The sequence below is a fragment of the Artemia franciscana genome, chromosome 17, assembly GCF_032884065.1.
Source record: "Artemia franciscana chromosome 17, ASM3288406v1, whole genome shotgun sequence".
In the NCBI taxonomy this organism is placed as follows: Eukaryota; Metazoa; Arthropoda; class Branchiopoda; order Anostraca; family Artemiidae; genus Artemia; species Artemia franciscana.
The window spans coordinates 43,718,476-43,734,906 of record NC_088879.1 but is presented as its reverse complement, the minus strand read 5'-3'; the positions used below and the strand labels follow the sequence as shown (position 1 = coordinate 43,734,906).

At 32.4% G+C, this 16,431-nt stretch overlaps 2 protein-coding genes across 8 annotated transcripts in view; one reads left to right on the top strand and one right to left on the bottom strand.

The window, feature by feature from the left end:
* The window catches only part of LOC136038279 (uncharacterized), a 187,791-nt gene that overhangs the window by 111,263 nt on the left and 60,097 nt on the right, over positions 1 to 16,431 (bottom strand). The window contains exon 3 of one of the 7 annotated variants that reach the window (XM_065721406.1): positions 6,249 to 8,979. The exons of the other annotated variants lie outside the window; for them this stretch is intronic. Within the exon in view, the coding sequence (XP_065577478.1) occupies positions 8,898 to 8,979 (82 nt within the window). The 3' untranslated portion in view covers positions 6,249 to 8,897. Of the gene's footprint in view, positions 1 to 6,248; positions 8,980 to 16,431 lie in introns of those variants that run through there. 7 annotated transcript variants of the gene reach the window in all.
* Positions 9,283 to 15,811, top strand: LOC136038278 (uncharacterized). The gene is made up of 4 exons (XM_065721401.1): positions 9,283 to 9,375; positions 11,666 to 11,834; positions 13,411 to 13,576; positions 14,794 to 15,811. The coding sequence occupies exons 2-4, from the start codon at positions 11,675 to 11,677 to the stop codon at positions 15,680 to 15,682; spliced, it is 1,215 nt and encodes a 404-aa protein (XP_065577473.1). The 5' UTR covers positions 9,283 to 9,375; positions 11,666 to 11,674; the 3' UTR covers positions 15,683 to 15,811.

Sequence of the window (16,431 nt, the reverse complement as noted above, 5' to 3'; positions counted from 1 at the left end):
AAGTTAAGGCAGAAAACATGAATATGAAGCGAGAAGGGAATTCTCTTAGAACAAAGCTGGAGAAGACGCGACTTAAAATAAGTAACATCGAGGATGGTTTGAAAAGAACAAATATGATTCTACATAACTTCGATCCATCAAGACAAGCGCAGATATTACTTGAAGATGTAGTTACCACTTTTAACCAGTTTATTCCAAACGCCTCGATACGTCTTAACGACATTAAAGAGGTTTTCCGTATTACATGCAATCAAAACCCCGCCCCGTTTTGGTTAAATTCACGAGCGCTTTTCGCCGGAAATTTGTTCTGAAATCAGGTCAACATTTTAGACACGCAAAAATTTTGATACCGCCTGATTGCACAGAACGAGAATTGCTCGCGAGAAACACAATGAAATTTACACTTGAGGCAGCGAAATCACCGGGAAAACAGGCTAAGGCGTAGTATGAAATTGTTTGTAGAGAACAAGAGTTACATATTCAATTTCGCTCTGATGCAATAGAGGAGCACACAGAGCCTGGTGATGCATACAAAAGGGGAGTTGCTATTGCACACCAGATATAAGCTGTTGGAAGTTCAAACATAACGTGGATAGAAGAAGGAAGACCGAAAGTGGATTCGTAATTATAAAACTCAAGCGTCCATTTATGTAGACGTTCGGTACCGCATTTAGCAATTATGTACAATTGCAAAACATAATCGAAGTGCAAAAAACTCCGTTTTCTGTTGCTGCGCAACAAGTTGAAAGGGGCACTCCAAAGTGTGGAAATTCTGAAATTATTACCCCGAATGATAGTGCACGGAATACAACACATCCACCTTTTTTATCGAGGCAGGGCCAAAACAATTGAAAGGCAGATTGCATCTCGTAAGCTATCTTTCCAAGATCAAAGTTTTTGGCCGCAGAAATAGAAAGAGCAGGGCTATTCTATTACACAGGAAAGAATAAGTATAGTGCATTCGAACAATCAATGATGGAATGAAATCAAAATTAATAGTCTATTGGTATCGCAGAGTATGTTTGATAATGTAGCATCATCTGAAACATGGTTGGAAAATGAAATTTAGTTTAAATGGTTTCGGTATTTCGGTGTCCATCGTAAAAAACATAGAAATATAGGAACGTATGGTGGAGTAGCAATTTTGTATCTTAGAATTTTTCGTCTAAGTATAAAGTCCAACGGCTAAAGAGTGTTTCTTGTAATTTCATATGGTTAAGAGTCGAAACCGATGAACGGTTTATTATTTTTTGTGCAGAATATATCCCTTTACAGTTAAGCTCGTACAACGAGAAGGATACGTAGTGTACATTAGAGGATGAAAAACGTAAAAATTCTGTTCAGCTTCCTTTTAATTCATTTTGTCTAATGGAGGACTTCAATGATTAAGTTGGGGTTACTCCAGAATTTTTATGTCACCTCATGCCTGTAGGGATGAAGCTACTTGGGAGGTTTGGGATGATTTGGTAATCCTTCTCTCTCCAAGGGCCAGTAAGGACCATAGCAGACGAATTAATAATCGGGGCTGAAAAATTTTGGATTTTTGGAGCAAGGAAAATTTTGTGATTTCATAAGGAAGAGTTGAAAAGAATGGACATGAGAAAATTTCACTTGTTTTTTCTGGGGCTTCTGCAAGCGTGATTATATTTTGTTTGAGGTTACTATTTGGCGTGTATGTGTGGATTTTGAGGTGATGGCAGCGTCAAGTTCGGATCACTTGCCTATTATAGCCTATTTTGAGAGGGTTAGTTCTAAGAAACTAGTGGCTAATAGTGATAGGAAGAGAAAATGCAGGGAAAATGAGGATTTAGGGATAAGAAAGGCACTGAAAGTAACAGTAGAGAAAGAGAAAAATTTTCTCTGATGGCGGAGTGTGATGGCGAGTGAAGAAGTTCAGCAAGAATTAGATGAATGTTTGGTTTTACTAGGTGAAGGAAATATAGAGGAGTCGTTAGCAATAGTTAATGATTTTGTTTATAACTTCATTAGTTAATGAAGATAAATTGCAGAGTTAAGAATGGTATTAAGAATAGATTAAATTAAAAAAAACAAGTTTTTTTAACTGAAAGTAAGGAGCGACATTAAAACTTAAAACGAACAGAAATTACTTCGTATATGAAAGAGGCTGCTTCCTCATCAGCGCCCCGCTCTTTACGCTAAAGTTTTTTACTGTTTTAAAAAGAAGAATTGAGAGACAGAGTCAATTTTTAGCGTAAAGAGCGGGGCGTTGATGAGGAAGCAGCCCCTTTCATATACGAAGTAATTTCTGTTCGTTTTAAGTTTTAATGTCGCTCCTTACTTTCAGTTAAAAAAAACTTGTTTTTTTTTATTTAATTTCTGAACGTTTTTGAATCAATGCATATTTTGATTTTGGCTCTCCGCAGAGGAATAATTAAAACAAAATTTGCATTTTTTTTTGGCTAAATGGCTTTCTCATAATTTTGATCGAATGATTTTGAGAAAAAAGAGCGGGGGAGGAAGCCTAGTTGCCCTCCGATTTTTTGGTCAATTAAAAAGGCAACTAGAACTTTTAATTTTTTACGAATATTTTTATTTGTAAAAGATTTGCGTAACTTATAAATTAGCTTACGTAAAGAACTTTTGTATTCTCATATTTTTATTACACATATGAGGGGGTTTGCCCCCTTGTCAGATCCTCGCTCTTTACACTAAAGCTTAAAGTTTGTCCCAATTCATTAAGAATGACCCCAGAATCACAAAAGCCGCAGAATAAATAGTTGAAATTACTAAAAATACTTTAACGTAAAGATCGAGGTATTAGGAGGAGGTGAGCCCCTCAAATGGGTAATAATTTCTGTTTGTTTCAAGTTTTAATGCTGTTCCTTACTTCCATCTGAAAGAACTTTTTATATTTATTTTTTCATTGTGTTTTTAAATAATGCTAGTAAATCCTGCGCTCCCTTCATGGCGATTTTCTTCCCCCATGACAAATTATCGATGGAAAGTTCCCCCAGCATATCCCCCTCTTCTCAACCCCTCGCCCAAACAAAAAAATCCTCCTGAAAACGCCTGTACACTTCCCAATAACCATTACTATATGTAAGCATTGGTCAAAGTTTGTAACTTGTTGCCCCTCCCATGGGGACTGTGGTGGAGTAAGTCGTCCCCAAAGACATAGTTATAAGGTTCTGCGACTACGCTGAATAAAATGGCTATCTCAGAATTTTGATCCGTTGACTTTGGTAAAATAATTAGCGTGGGAGGTGGCCTAGGTGCCCTCCAATTTTTTGGTCACTTAAAAAGGGCACTAGAACTTTTCATTTCCGTTAGAATGAGCCCTCTTGCAACATTCTAGGACAACTGGGTCGATACGATCACCCCTGGGGAAAAAAAATAAATAAACACGCATCCGTGATCTGCCTTCTGGCAAAAAATACAAAATTCCACATTTTTGTAGATAGGAGCTTGAAACTTCTACAGTAGGGTTCTCTGATACGCTGAATCTGATGGTGTGATTTTCGTTAAGATTCTATGACTTCTAGGGGGCATTTCCCCCTATTTTCTAAAATAACGCAAATTTTCTCAGGCTCGTAACTTTTGATGGATAAGACTTAACTTGATGAAACTTATATATTTAAAATCAGCATTAAAATGCGATTCTTTTGATGTAGGTATTGGTATCAAAATTCCATTTTTTAGAGTTTTGGTTACTATTGAGCCGGGTCGCTCCTTACTACAGTTCGTTACCACGAACTGTTTGATATTTTGATGATGATTGCGAAAGCAAACACCAGAAAGTTTTAGAGACACTGTAGATAGCGAGAGATAGCATAGGTAGTAGGGAAAATACTAAATTTTATATTGATTATAAGTTGATTCAGTAAATAGTCCGGGAATAACCTTTTCAGTGAACCATCTTTGAATATAATCTAGTAAATAATCCGGAATTTCATTATTTTGTAAATGACCCAAAAAGTTACTTGTTTTTTCGGCTGTTTTTATTTAATCATTCTTTAGTTAGGTTTCGGCCCTAGCCAAGCACTTTTTGTGCTTTCCTGTCAGTTATGTATTTTTTGTTATAATATATATTATTGAATTGAATTTTTGTATAAATATGCTAGTTTCAGTTATACTATTTTAGTAATTCTACTGATGACGATCGCTGTATGTGTGATCAAAATATGTGGACTTTTATACCTGTATTTTTCACTGTCTAAATAAATGGATTTATCTCGATCTGAAAATTTATTTGTTCGTCTAAGAACGACAGTGTGTTTCAGTGAACTCTCTTTAAAAAATAATCCGAAAGTTCATTATTTTGTAAACAATCCGAATTTTTTTTATATAAATATGATAGTTTCAGTTATGTTATTTTAGTAATTCGACTAATGACGATTGCTGTATGTGTGATCGCAATATCTTGACTTTTATCCCTGTTTTTTTTTCACTGTCTAAATAAATAGATTTATCCACATTTCAATTTTTTTGTTTTTCATAGCACAGGGTATGGTCCAAGAAGTCAATACCTAATTTAAGGTATTATGTCAAAAAACTTAGTATATATGATGAAATGAGACTAACCAAATGAACAACTATAAATTCAAGATTTCATTTGCAATTAGAAGACACAGAAGACTCCACCACCTTCATTGGAAATTTATTTTACTTTTGGGCAAGATTAAAGAGGGAATTGTAGGCAACATCAAGACATTGAATGATTTTTTCAGTGAGCTCTCTCTGAAAATAATGTAGTGAATAATCCGGCATTTTTTTATTTTTTGAATGACGCAAAAAGTTTTTTTGTGTGTGTAAATATGCTAATTTCCAGTTATATTATTTTATTAATTCTACTGATGACGATAGCTGTATTTGTGATCAACATATCTAAACTTCTGTGCCTGTTTTTTTTTCTATGTCTAAATACATTGATTTTTCCCCATTTCAAATTTTTTTTGTTTGTCATAGAACGGGAGTTAGGTCTAAGAATACAATGCCTAATTTAAGTTGTTACGTCCAAAATGCATCGTATATATGGGGAAATGGCGAGTCTCATTCTCGGCGTGAAAGTGTGAACATCTAAACCCTGAGGATAAACCCGTTATAATTGGATATACCATAAGTGCTATAGCTTACGTTGTCGTTAAGACCAAATTAAATTTGAAGAAAACAGTTAAAATATGTAAAATTGACCAGGTTTAAAATGATCTCGATGACTTAAATGTGATTGACGATCTTTAAAAATTGAGACGACCGTTGGAAGTATGGCTGACCCAGATGAAATCACTTTCACTCAAGAAAAAAAGTGTCTAAATTGCTTGCCTATCTGAGTTGCGTTTGATTCACTTTTCAAGTTGACTCAAACCAGCATTCCGACGTTTTATTTATGATTCTGAGTTAACTTTTAGCGTTCGGTTTGTAAAAGTTGACTGAAAGTTAATGAAAAGTTGACTTTCAACAACTTTTACATTTTGTACGTTCGTCTCAAGCTAACTCGGAAAGAAGGCAGAAGTTTCAATTATAGCTAATCATAGAATATATATCTTCAGATGAATCCAAGATGAAGGCACCACTTTTGTGTACCAGTGTGGTGAGTTATTGAGGTTGATTTTTTGTTGTTGGGTAGGTTGCACTAAAATAGATTTGAAAACTATGTTAATAGCCTAGTTGAAACTAGCTTTTTTCTTGGGTGGATGGGTGGGTTTTTTCTTTTACTGGGTGGATGGGATAGGTAGATAATAAAATGGTTAGGAAAAATCTTATAAAGTTATTGCAATATTAGTTAAAGTTATTACTAAGCTACTTGAGCAATTATTTCAGAGCTGGGTATCTTAATGCAATTTGTGTGGCCAGAAGTTCAATTGTTAGATTGCAAATTGTGATTTTCATTTGTCTTCTTTTAGTCATTCCATTCAAGATGCTATGGATAATTTTTTATTGTGATTGATTGTCTTAATGCCCTGAAAAGGGAAATATTTCAATTGCATAGGATAGGAAAATTTCAGTAGGCTAATCAATTAAGTCCTAAATTAGCAAGGGGAGTGTTTACTCCACTAAAAAATCACTTGTATACAGTGATTTTTATCACTGTATAAATTTTTCTTATCACTGTATAAAAAGTGAAAGGGGTCTCTGTTTTTGTCTCCTTTAGCCTGTATCCAATTCCTGATTGTTACTCTCCAAAAACTGATTGTTTTTGTCTCCTTTGGCCTGTATCCAATTCCTGATTGTCATTTTTTCTGTTACTCATTTCTTGTCAATATTACTAAGGGTTCATAGTTAAGCTTTAGAGAAGTCATTGTTAAATAACATGTGCTTATGTAGCCTATGTATAGCTTGTTGCTACTTATTCTTCTCTGGGTATACAATTGTTGATATGGTAAAAACCCGAAGGACCTGTAGGCCTATAGAAGAAAACCTGTTAAAAAAAGGTGACTCTTTATAATTTACATAAAAATTATAGGTAACATGTTCTACATGCAGCCCTGCTTTACTTTAGCCACAACCCTCCTAACATGGAAATCTAAAGCTGAAATTACATATTTTCTATTGATTCTGCCAATCTATCCCTCAACCCTAGTACCTGATAACTGAAGCAACTGTGGCAAAACAAGAACTGGGAAAACAAGTAAAAAGTGGCAGAACACATTGGAGATGTATAATTTGGGCTATATATTTGCAAATTAGGCAGGTTGGGAGTAAATTCTTTTTGTTCATATTTTGACTTAAAAATAAAGTGAATATACCACTTGATGCCTTTTTGTATGTTCTTTACAAATATAATAATAGCTTATATTGCTTTTTGACCTTCGTACTTTTTGACCTAACTTAACAAATTTTAACAGTGAAAAACCAACATTATTTTGTGAAAAATGACCAAAAATACACACTATAATTCAAAATTTGGCATCAAAGAAGAAGAAAACATCATAATATTGTAAAATTTATTAATTCAACTTAATTGTGGAATATCAGTGCTTGTGGATTATATAACATTTAGAAAATGGATTAAGAATGAAACAGCAAGTTTGAGACCAATGTTTTAAGCTTTTTTTATACCAAAAACTAGAAATATTTTGGTAATTTTCAAGAGCTCAAAAGGCACTTAAATTTGAACTTGCAATTGAAGCACTTATGTTTGTAAAGAACATAAAAAAAAGGCATCAAGGGGTATGTTCACTTTATAAGTCAAATATATGAAGAACAAAAAATTTACCAATTATTAGTAAAGAGTTGCATGATTTTCTCCTGGGTATATAGGCTTAATGGAAGGTCACTTACACCTGATTGTGTCCTTACTGTTTTTACTTGGTTGGAAAAAAATCAAAGAAAGTTCCTATTGAAAAGGAAAGAGCCCAAAAGTGAGATTGAATTTGTCATAGCTTGGAGGTTTGTCCCTTCAGTCTGTTTAAAGAAAACAGATTCATAATTGAAGCTTTGTTAATTTCAATCTTAAGGGTGACCTAAATTTGTGACACTTCATTAAATGGTTGTAAAGGGATACTTTTCTTTATTTATCTTGTTTTCTACATGATTGTTTTTTTGAATCTTTAAATTGAAATACATTTCTTACAAATTAATTAGTCACACAACAGTTCCATTTGCAAGTTTTGACCTACTTTGTAACCCCTGGTCTCAAAATTGCATATGAATTTATTGAAGCTAGGAAACATAGAAATCCTGCCTGTTTAAAAGAGAATGAATAGACATAAATAGGTTTTAATACACCAAATTTCCAAGGCCATGGCAATTAAAACAAAACAATGAAGATTAACTTTAAAACACTTGACAATACATAAATATAACAGTCACAAAGAAAAATCATTCACAAAATTTTACTTTTGTGGTCAGTTGCCAACCTGAGGAACTGTCCTAAATTTTCAAACCTTGCAAAACATTCACAAGCCGTTTCTTATGACCTACACTCTTGTCTATACTTCAACAATTCATTGAAAAGGAAGGCTCAACTTACTGGCATTTTTTCCTTTATATTCTTATTTAATGGGTTTAAAAGAAAACTTCTATGGCTAAGTCAGAAGCACAGTAAAAAACCAGGTGGTCCTTTATTCAGGAAGTGCAATAAGAAGCAGGGGACCAGTCATCCTATGCTTTTGCAAGCCCTTCCTTCTTACTGACCCTAGAGTTCTCTAGGTAATCTTTCAAGGTTGGGCCAGTTCTGGCTGAACCTAAATAGTCACATCACTGACTTTTTTCCCAAACTAAATAAACTGGTAATGCCAGGAATTAAACCTGTGCCCTTTGGACAAAGTATTCCCATCCTAGAGCGCCAGCCACTTAAGAAGGAACACAAATGTGACCAGAAAACAAAAATTATTTGAAAAAAGAAAATATTGGGAAAAAACTCAGTCATAGTTCCTACCATTTTTCAGTGCTGTCCCATAAACAATATCTATTTTATTTAGACAAATTAATTTTGAGACAGGCATCAACAGAACTCCCATCAGGGATTGTATTTACTAAGATACAATTAGCAATATGAATGCTCAGTGTTGTGATATTCTAGTCTTGAAATAAAAAAAAAAGAAAAATTATATGTTCTATTTGTTTTCCACTAGCTCACTTGAGCAAAATCATTTGTGTCCAACAAAATCATTGTTGGACCCTCTAGAGGGAAAAGAAGTGGAGATAAGTACTTTAAATACTTTCCTGGGACATACTTTAGCCTCTAGACACATACCTGAAAGTTTCATTTTCCTAACCAAACCTCTTTCAAAGATAGCCAAAAGTAGCTAAAGTAATGGTTTACCCCTACTTTATGTCAAAAATACAGATAAGACAGTAATCTCAATGAATATAGACTATATAATATAGGCATTGACCTAACCATTCTAGATTTTTTTTAACTAAAAATTAAAGGTTGGTTTCGAAACTAGGCCTGTTTGATTCGGTAATATTTGAATAACTCACCAATGTGATAGCTACCTTCCTAAGAACCAACGTTTTAACAACATAAAAATTTTCTTCTGATTCCTTATTAAGCTTAGCCTATGCAAGGTGGGCCTGGAACACCAAAAACCCTTTAAATCCTAAGGAATATGCACAATATTACTTAAGGGTCACTGAAAACACTTAACTATTAACTATTAACACTATAGTCACTATCAACACTTTCATTGTCTTTTCTTTAGACAAAAGGATTTCATACTTAAGCCAAGTTTACACGCATAGGATTTTGGAAAAATCCTTTAAGGATTTGGTCATAATGGCCAAATATTTAAGCCGTTTCCTTAAAGGGCGAAAGGATTTTTATCTTGAAATTATTTCAAGATCTGGGCAAAATCCTTATCAGTAATAAGCTAAAGCTTTAATGTTTTGTCTAATGCATACGCTTTTTTAGGAAATAGTTTTAAATCACCTTTGGGTAGGTTAGTTGTAATCTTCAGTAACTCTAAAAAGGTTAGTTTTGTTGGGTGCTTCACTTTTTTCTGCATGGGCATTGTTTTAGAGTTTGGACATATTCCTTTACGAGCCATGGGGAAAAATTTCAGTGTAGGGACTTCTTTGTGCCTAGGAAATTAGTTGAGTTTGCTGAATCCAATTATCAGAAACAAATTTAGTTTCTATAATGCATATAATGCTTATATTTAGTTTCGTAAATGCAATATTGAATTTTATTCCAAGGCAAGGCTACTATGTATACCCTTTTCTTATTTTCAGGGCTTAAAGATTGTATTAATGATAGAATTGTACTTAGGCCTATCTTAGGTTAATCCTGACCAAATATTTTTTCTTAATTTTGAGTTTCTGTTCATGTTCACATTTGCTTTGATTCTCAAAATGCAATTTCTACAGATCAAAGTATATGGAGAACATACACACACACACACACACACACATATATATATATATATTCATATATAAATATATATATATATATATATATATATATATATATATATATATATATATATATATATATTCTCAAGAGGTTCTATGCTCAACCTTTATCCATTTTCATATTAAACCATAAACCTATATGAAAATTTATGAGTGTTTTGTCTAAACATTCAGAAGTCTAGTTTAAGAACAAATGCTGTATAATATTGGTTAATAGCCTAGCTTTATTTTACATTTGAATTTGGCATAAAATTGACTGAAGTTATGGCACAACAAGGAAAGAGGCTCATTGCTCTTACCTAGTAAGATATATATATATATATATATATATATATATATATATATATATATATATATATATATATATATATATATATATATATATATATATATATATATATATATATATAACATACAAATGCTGTATAATATTGGTTAATAGCCTAGCTTTATTTTACATTTGAATCTGGCATAAAATTGACTGAAGTTATGGCACAACAAGGAAAGAGGCTCATTGCTCTTACCTAGTAATATATATATATATATATATATATATATATATATATATATATATATATATATATATATATATATATATATATATATATATATATATATATATATATATATATATATATATATATATATATATATATATATTCTCAAGAGGTTCTATGCTCAACCTTTATCCATTTTCATATTAAACCATAAACCTATATGAAAATTTATGAGTGTTTTGTCTAAACATTCAGAAGTCTAGTTTAAGAACAAATGCTGTATAATATTGGTTAATAGCCTAGCTTTATTTTACATTTGAATCTGGCATAAAATTGACTGAAGTTATGGCACAACAAGGAAAGAGGCTCATTGCTCTTACCTAGTAAGAGATTCAGTGTGTTTCAAACAAATAAAATTGCATTCATTATCCTGCTTTGACTTATTATAAATATCCTGTTTTTGCATCAGATTCAGAGTATTTATTTCACAGCTACCAGTGTTATTTTAAATCCCGACCAGATCTGGTGACATTAGGGGGGATATGGGAGGGGGAAACCTAAAATCTTGGAAAACACTTAGAGTGGAGGGATTGGGATGAAATTTAGTGGGAAAAATAAGCACAAGTCCTAGATACATGATTGAAATAATCAGAACGGATCTTCTCTCTTTGGGGTGGCTGGGGGGGGGGTAATTCTGAAAAATTAAAAAAATGAGGTATTTTTAATTTACAAATGGGCGATTGGATCTCAATGAAATTTGATATTTAGAAGGATATGGTGTCTTAGAGCTCTTATTTTAAATCCCAACCAGATTTGGTGACATTGGGGGGGGGGAAGTTGGGAGGGGGAAACCTAAAACTTGGAAAAAACTTAGAGTGGAGGGATCAGGATGAAACTTGATGAGAATATGAAGCACAAGTCCTAGATACATGATTGACATACTGGAACGCATCCGCTCATTTTGGGGAAGTTGGGGGGGGTGGTAATTCTGAAAGATTAGAAAAAATGAGGTATTTTTAACTTACAAACAGGTGATTGGATCTCAATGAAATTTGATATTTAGAAGGATATCATGTCTCAAAGCTCTTATTTTAAACCTTTTTTTAGTCTTGCTGATTCATGGACATCCCAGTATTATTTTGACTACTTGGTCTATGCATTAAATTCCCCTATAGTTTGTTATAAAAATTATCAGAAGAGCTGTTCCATAATCTTATCAAGTATGTTTTTTGATGTTCCCTTGTTACCAAATTATTTGTCATATCATAACAAAATTAATTTGTTTTTCATTTTGTTTGTTATGTTTCAATAAGAAAAATTTCCTCCTATTCAAAGAATTGATTCTCTTCTAGCTTGGAAAAATGACTACCATAACTACCATGAAGCAGTCAGTCTATGTGAATTTGATTGTCTTGGTACAAAACCATCCTTGTTTATATGATACAAGTAATTCACTATATAAGAATACAAAATACAAAAATGACAGATGGTCTGAAATAGCCAACAGTCTTGGAGAGCAAGGTAAGCTTCAATAGGCTAGGCATATAACTATTTTTATTCATTTACACTATTGCAAACATATTGATCAGGAACTTCTTGTCATCTTGGAAATAAGGTGACTCAGAAAATAAAACTTTAGTTTAAACTCATGCCAACTTGAAGAGCTTCTTAATTTGATTCATTTTCCTGAGACTTTCGTCTATAATGCTTAAATCATTAGCATAATCAAAGCCTAGGCAATTTTTACATCTCCGTTTGACTCTTAATTCTCTCATTGCTTTGGATGTGCTCCTTAGAAAAAAAGTCCATCAAAATGGCCACAAATGTGAATAGAAAGCAAATTCTACTCAACTCCTAATTTGATAAAGAAACAAAAAAAGCTACTAACCTCATTTCTTAACTTAATGAGAAACTGTCATAGAAGACAGGTGTAAATATGTCCTTGCCTCAGAAAGATTGTGTTTTTCCTTAAGTTTTTATTAGGTCTCCTTTTCTTGGAAAAAAAATGGTTTTAGTTGAGGTTAAAGCTATGCAACATTTTTTTTTCCAACTTAATATGACATGGGCATTTCAGTACGATTGGTTTTATGATAGGAAATGTTTACAAAAGTAAAATTGGTATTGTCTAATACTTATTACAAAATGACACCTTATTTATAATGTAAACATACCCTGGAATGGGCAACTTAAGAAAACGGAAAAAAGCAGTGATTTTCTTTAATTTGTTTGTTAAGTCTCCTTTTCTTAGAAGAAAATAATTGTTGTAGTTTGAGTTTAAGGTTATACAGTTTTTTTTTCAATTTAATATGACATGTGCATTTGGCTAAAATTGGTTTTATAATAGGATATGTTGACAAAAATAAAATTGGTATTATCTATAGTATTTATTACAAAATGACACTTTTTAAAAGCAAACATACCCTCAAACAGGTAACTTAAGGAAATGAAAATATACCACTGATAAGCTTTCATACCTTTAGATCATTAAGAAGATTTAAACCCAATGTATTTTTGATTTTTAGGAAGTGCTAGAATCTAAAAAATTATATTAAGTTTAGCTGTACAAACTAAGAATATGCATCTACCATCCTATGTAAATAAGTTAAGGTTAGCATATTCATGGTTTTTTGGTAATCTTGTGTTGCTTCTTTTTGGATGCAAAGATCTCATCAAATTCCTGAATTTATGAAATATATTAAATAGCATTTTGCTTTAAAGGCTGCTTGCATGATCTTCAGGGTAAGCAATGTCAAAGTCTGAGGCAGAACAGATCTTACAAATCCTGTAAAATTATGAAATTGAGCTTGTGATTGAAACACACTTTGGTCAAATTATTTAGTCTCTAAGCCAAAAGGGGTCTTGAAGTGAGATCTTTTGTCTAAAATACAAGACTATAAAGACCCTTAGTTAGGGTTATTGAATTCACATTCTTCTCAATCCTTGTGAAACTTGGAATGTTATTTTTGATCCTACTGAAAACATGCTACCATTGTTGCATGATTTTAAACAATAAAACTGCAATATCTCCTTTCATCTGTCCCTTTCATCTATGTTTAATAATTCCTTATTTATGCTACCTTTCTCATTGATTTTTTAGTGGAATGGTGTAAATCCACTTGGACATACCTTCGGAATCAGTTTATGAAAAGACTGAATGCAAACAATTTCAAAAGAAGTGGAGATGGTGGGGACAATCTTGATTTTCAGAAATGGCCTCATTTCAGAGCAATGCAGTTTCTAAGAAAGTATCATAATCCTCGAAAGTAAGTTTTCAATTTTGTTGGTATTTTTGCAGCATATTTTAGTCTTATTTATAATTTAATGTAACATCTTTATTCTTATTTTTTATTCTTTGCTATATGAAATTTATGGTGAAAATAATAGCTAAGTGTCTTTGTAGGAAAGCAGCTAAAAAAATTATGGAAGGGAATCTAGTTTCCCTCTGGTAATTTTGTAATACCCCCTCAACATGTCCTGAAGGTTTCATCTTACCAACCTGAGTTGTTCTTAAGATATATTGGATATGCCTTTTAGTCTCAAGTCTCTTTCAACTTCTTTTTTTTGGGGGGGGGGGTGTCAACCCCACAGGTATAGTTATTTGATGTTTGGACTATTTTTAATAAAAAGGTTATCTAAAATTTGATACATGCTTAATAAAGAAAGGGAATAAAAGGGGTACTGGTTGCCTTCCAATCATGTTTAAATCTTAAAAAGAGCACAACTATTTTTTTGTATTTCCAAGTGAATGAACCCCCTCAAAAGTTTGTGATCACCTCTTCTGTATGAATTGACTATGAAATAAAAAATGGCTTAGATTTGCTTCTTATAAATGCATCACCTATTTAGTGTATGTATGATTTGTTCAACCCCAGTAAAATATTACCAGAATTAGACATAATTTTGGCTAATCCAATTCAAGAAGATCAAGAGGTAAAACTTAAGCTTAATGCTTCAAAGTTAGACATCATATTTTTCAACCAAGTTCTGGTTCTCAAAGTATTTTAGTTTAGTCTTGATGGTTTATAAGAAAAGAGCAATATGTAAAATTAGTGACGTAAAACAGCTAGAAAGCTCCTAGTATGTAAGTTTCAGTGTAATTTTTAATAACTGTAGCAGTATAGTATCTAATAAACTTAATTTTCATCCCCAAATACTAACTAAACTGTGCAATGCCAGGTCAATTCCAAGGTTTCCCTGCCACATTCTGGCGTACTTTCTTGGTAAAAGGAAACAAGCAACTCCTAAAAATTGAATTCTAGATTACAAATTATCTTCTCAGCGAACAATTTTTGAGTCATAGCAGTCAGCTAATTATGAGTGAAAAAAAATTTAATAATTCATTGCACTAGTAATATATTTGCTTGATAAAAAAAGGGTATTTCTATAATGATGCAGCATTCCTTAAACATATACTGTATGAACAAATTAAATGATCCAGCTGTACATTCTTCACAAAGTTTTCACAAGTTTTACTTTGCAGGACATCAGGAAATTTTGACAATGAAGAAGATACTATTACCATTCAGCTGTCTGATGGTGATTTTACTTCAAGCCAGCCTGACGTGAAGTTTGATGAAACTAATTTTGGATCATCTTCTACCTCCTCCTCTCCTATTGCATCAACAGCATCAAATACCTACCTTTTTCAGAATAATTTAACTACTTCAAACACTTTCACAGTATTTGAAGGCGACTCCACTGCTAACTTCCCTCATAAGAAAAATCATATACTTACACCAGATTCTGAATCTTCCACTTCCAACTTTCCTAGTGCTCTTACTACATCAAAGTCCAATCATACCATTATTCAACCAAAAAATCCTTTTGCCAACACAATCTATGTACAAAGTTCCTCACCAACCATGCAATACCCTGTTGCACCATTAACTTTTGTGCAACCTGAGTCACCTCCAAATCCCTTGTGTTCTACATCCACTATACAAAACAAACATGCTTCTGGTAAATCTTCAAAATTGTTCAGCCATAACCTTTCACACCCTATCCGCTCCAGCCCCCCCTTCCACACACCAGTCACAACACCAGAATACTCTCCAAAACTTGATATTTTTAAACCCTCAAATTCACCTTCAGTAGCTCCTACAACTCCTCTCTCTTCTGGTCCAAAAAAAAATAAGAAAAGAGTGCACCCAGTTGAATCAACAGAGACACCAGTAGAGGATACCATAAAAGTATTCTTGGAGGATAGAATGAAGAGAAAGATTAATTTGGAGAATTCATGTAATTATGGGTTTTGCTGCACCTTAGCCCAAAATTTGGATCAATTACCTATTTTCAATCAAGTTCGTATTCAGAAAGAAATTTTAGAATTATTAGAAAAAGAATTTTCTTCTGTTGATACAACCCAGTGAATATACGTTTCTTTGATTCAAATGCATCAATATTGGATTTATTTTGATTCAATATTCATTATCAAAATTGTGCCTCATCTTTGATTTACAATTTTGTCTAATTTGTTTTTATTAAACATTTTATCTGATCTCTAGTCTCCAATTTTGTTTATTTTTATTACTTGAGGAGAATTGAAGGTGCAGATAATTTTCTACCTGTGCTGTTTGGATTAAAAAGAATAGAAAATAGATTACCATATATATTAAACTGATACTGAATACAAATATGTTAATGCAAATTAAACTGAAGTACCAAGGCCACTAAAGCCAAATGTAATTTTTTAAACTTGCAGAAAGTTACAAAACCATACACTTCTTTAAATGTTAGCAAAAACCAGCAATTAAATTTTTGAAATCATACAAAATCCTGGTTTTAAGGAATGAATACACCTAAAATTGAGTCAGGTTGCAAAAATATATTAAGGATTAGTTAACTTAACACAATTTTTAATCCATGTTCAATCTACAGTGAAAGTTGTTTTTATGGAAAGTTGTTTTGGGTACAATATGTTGTATCCAACAAGTTCTGCAAATGACTTCTAATTTTTATTTAGATGCACCTATTAGCCTGGATAAATTCATTTTATTGCTTTTCTGGTTTCATCTGAATTATAAATTTAACATTTTAACACTGAATTATTTGGTTGTATTTGCCAAATGTTATTTTTAAATACATCATATTAAGGACTAGTAATTTTTTTTGTAACTTG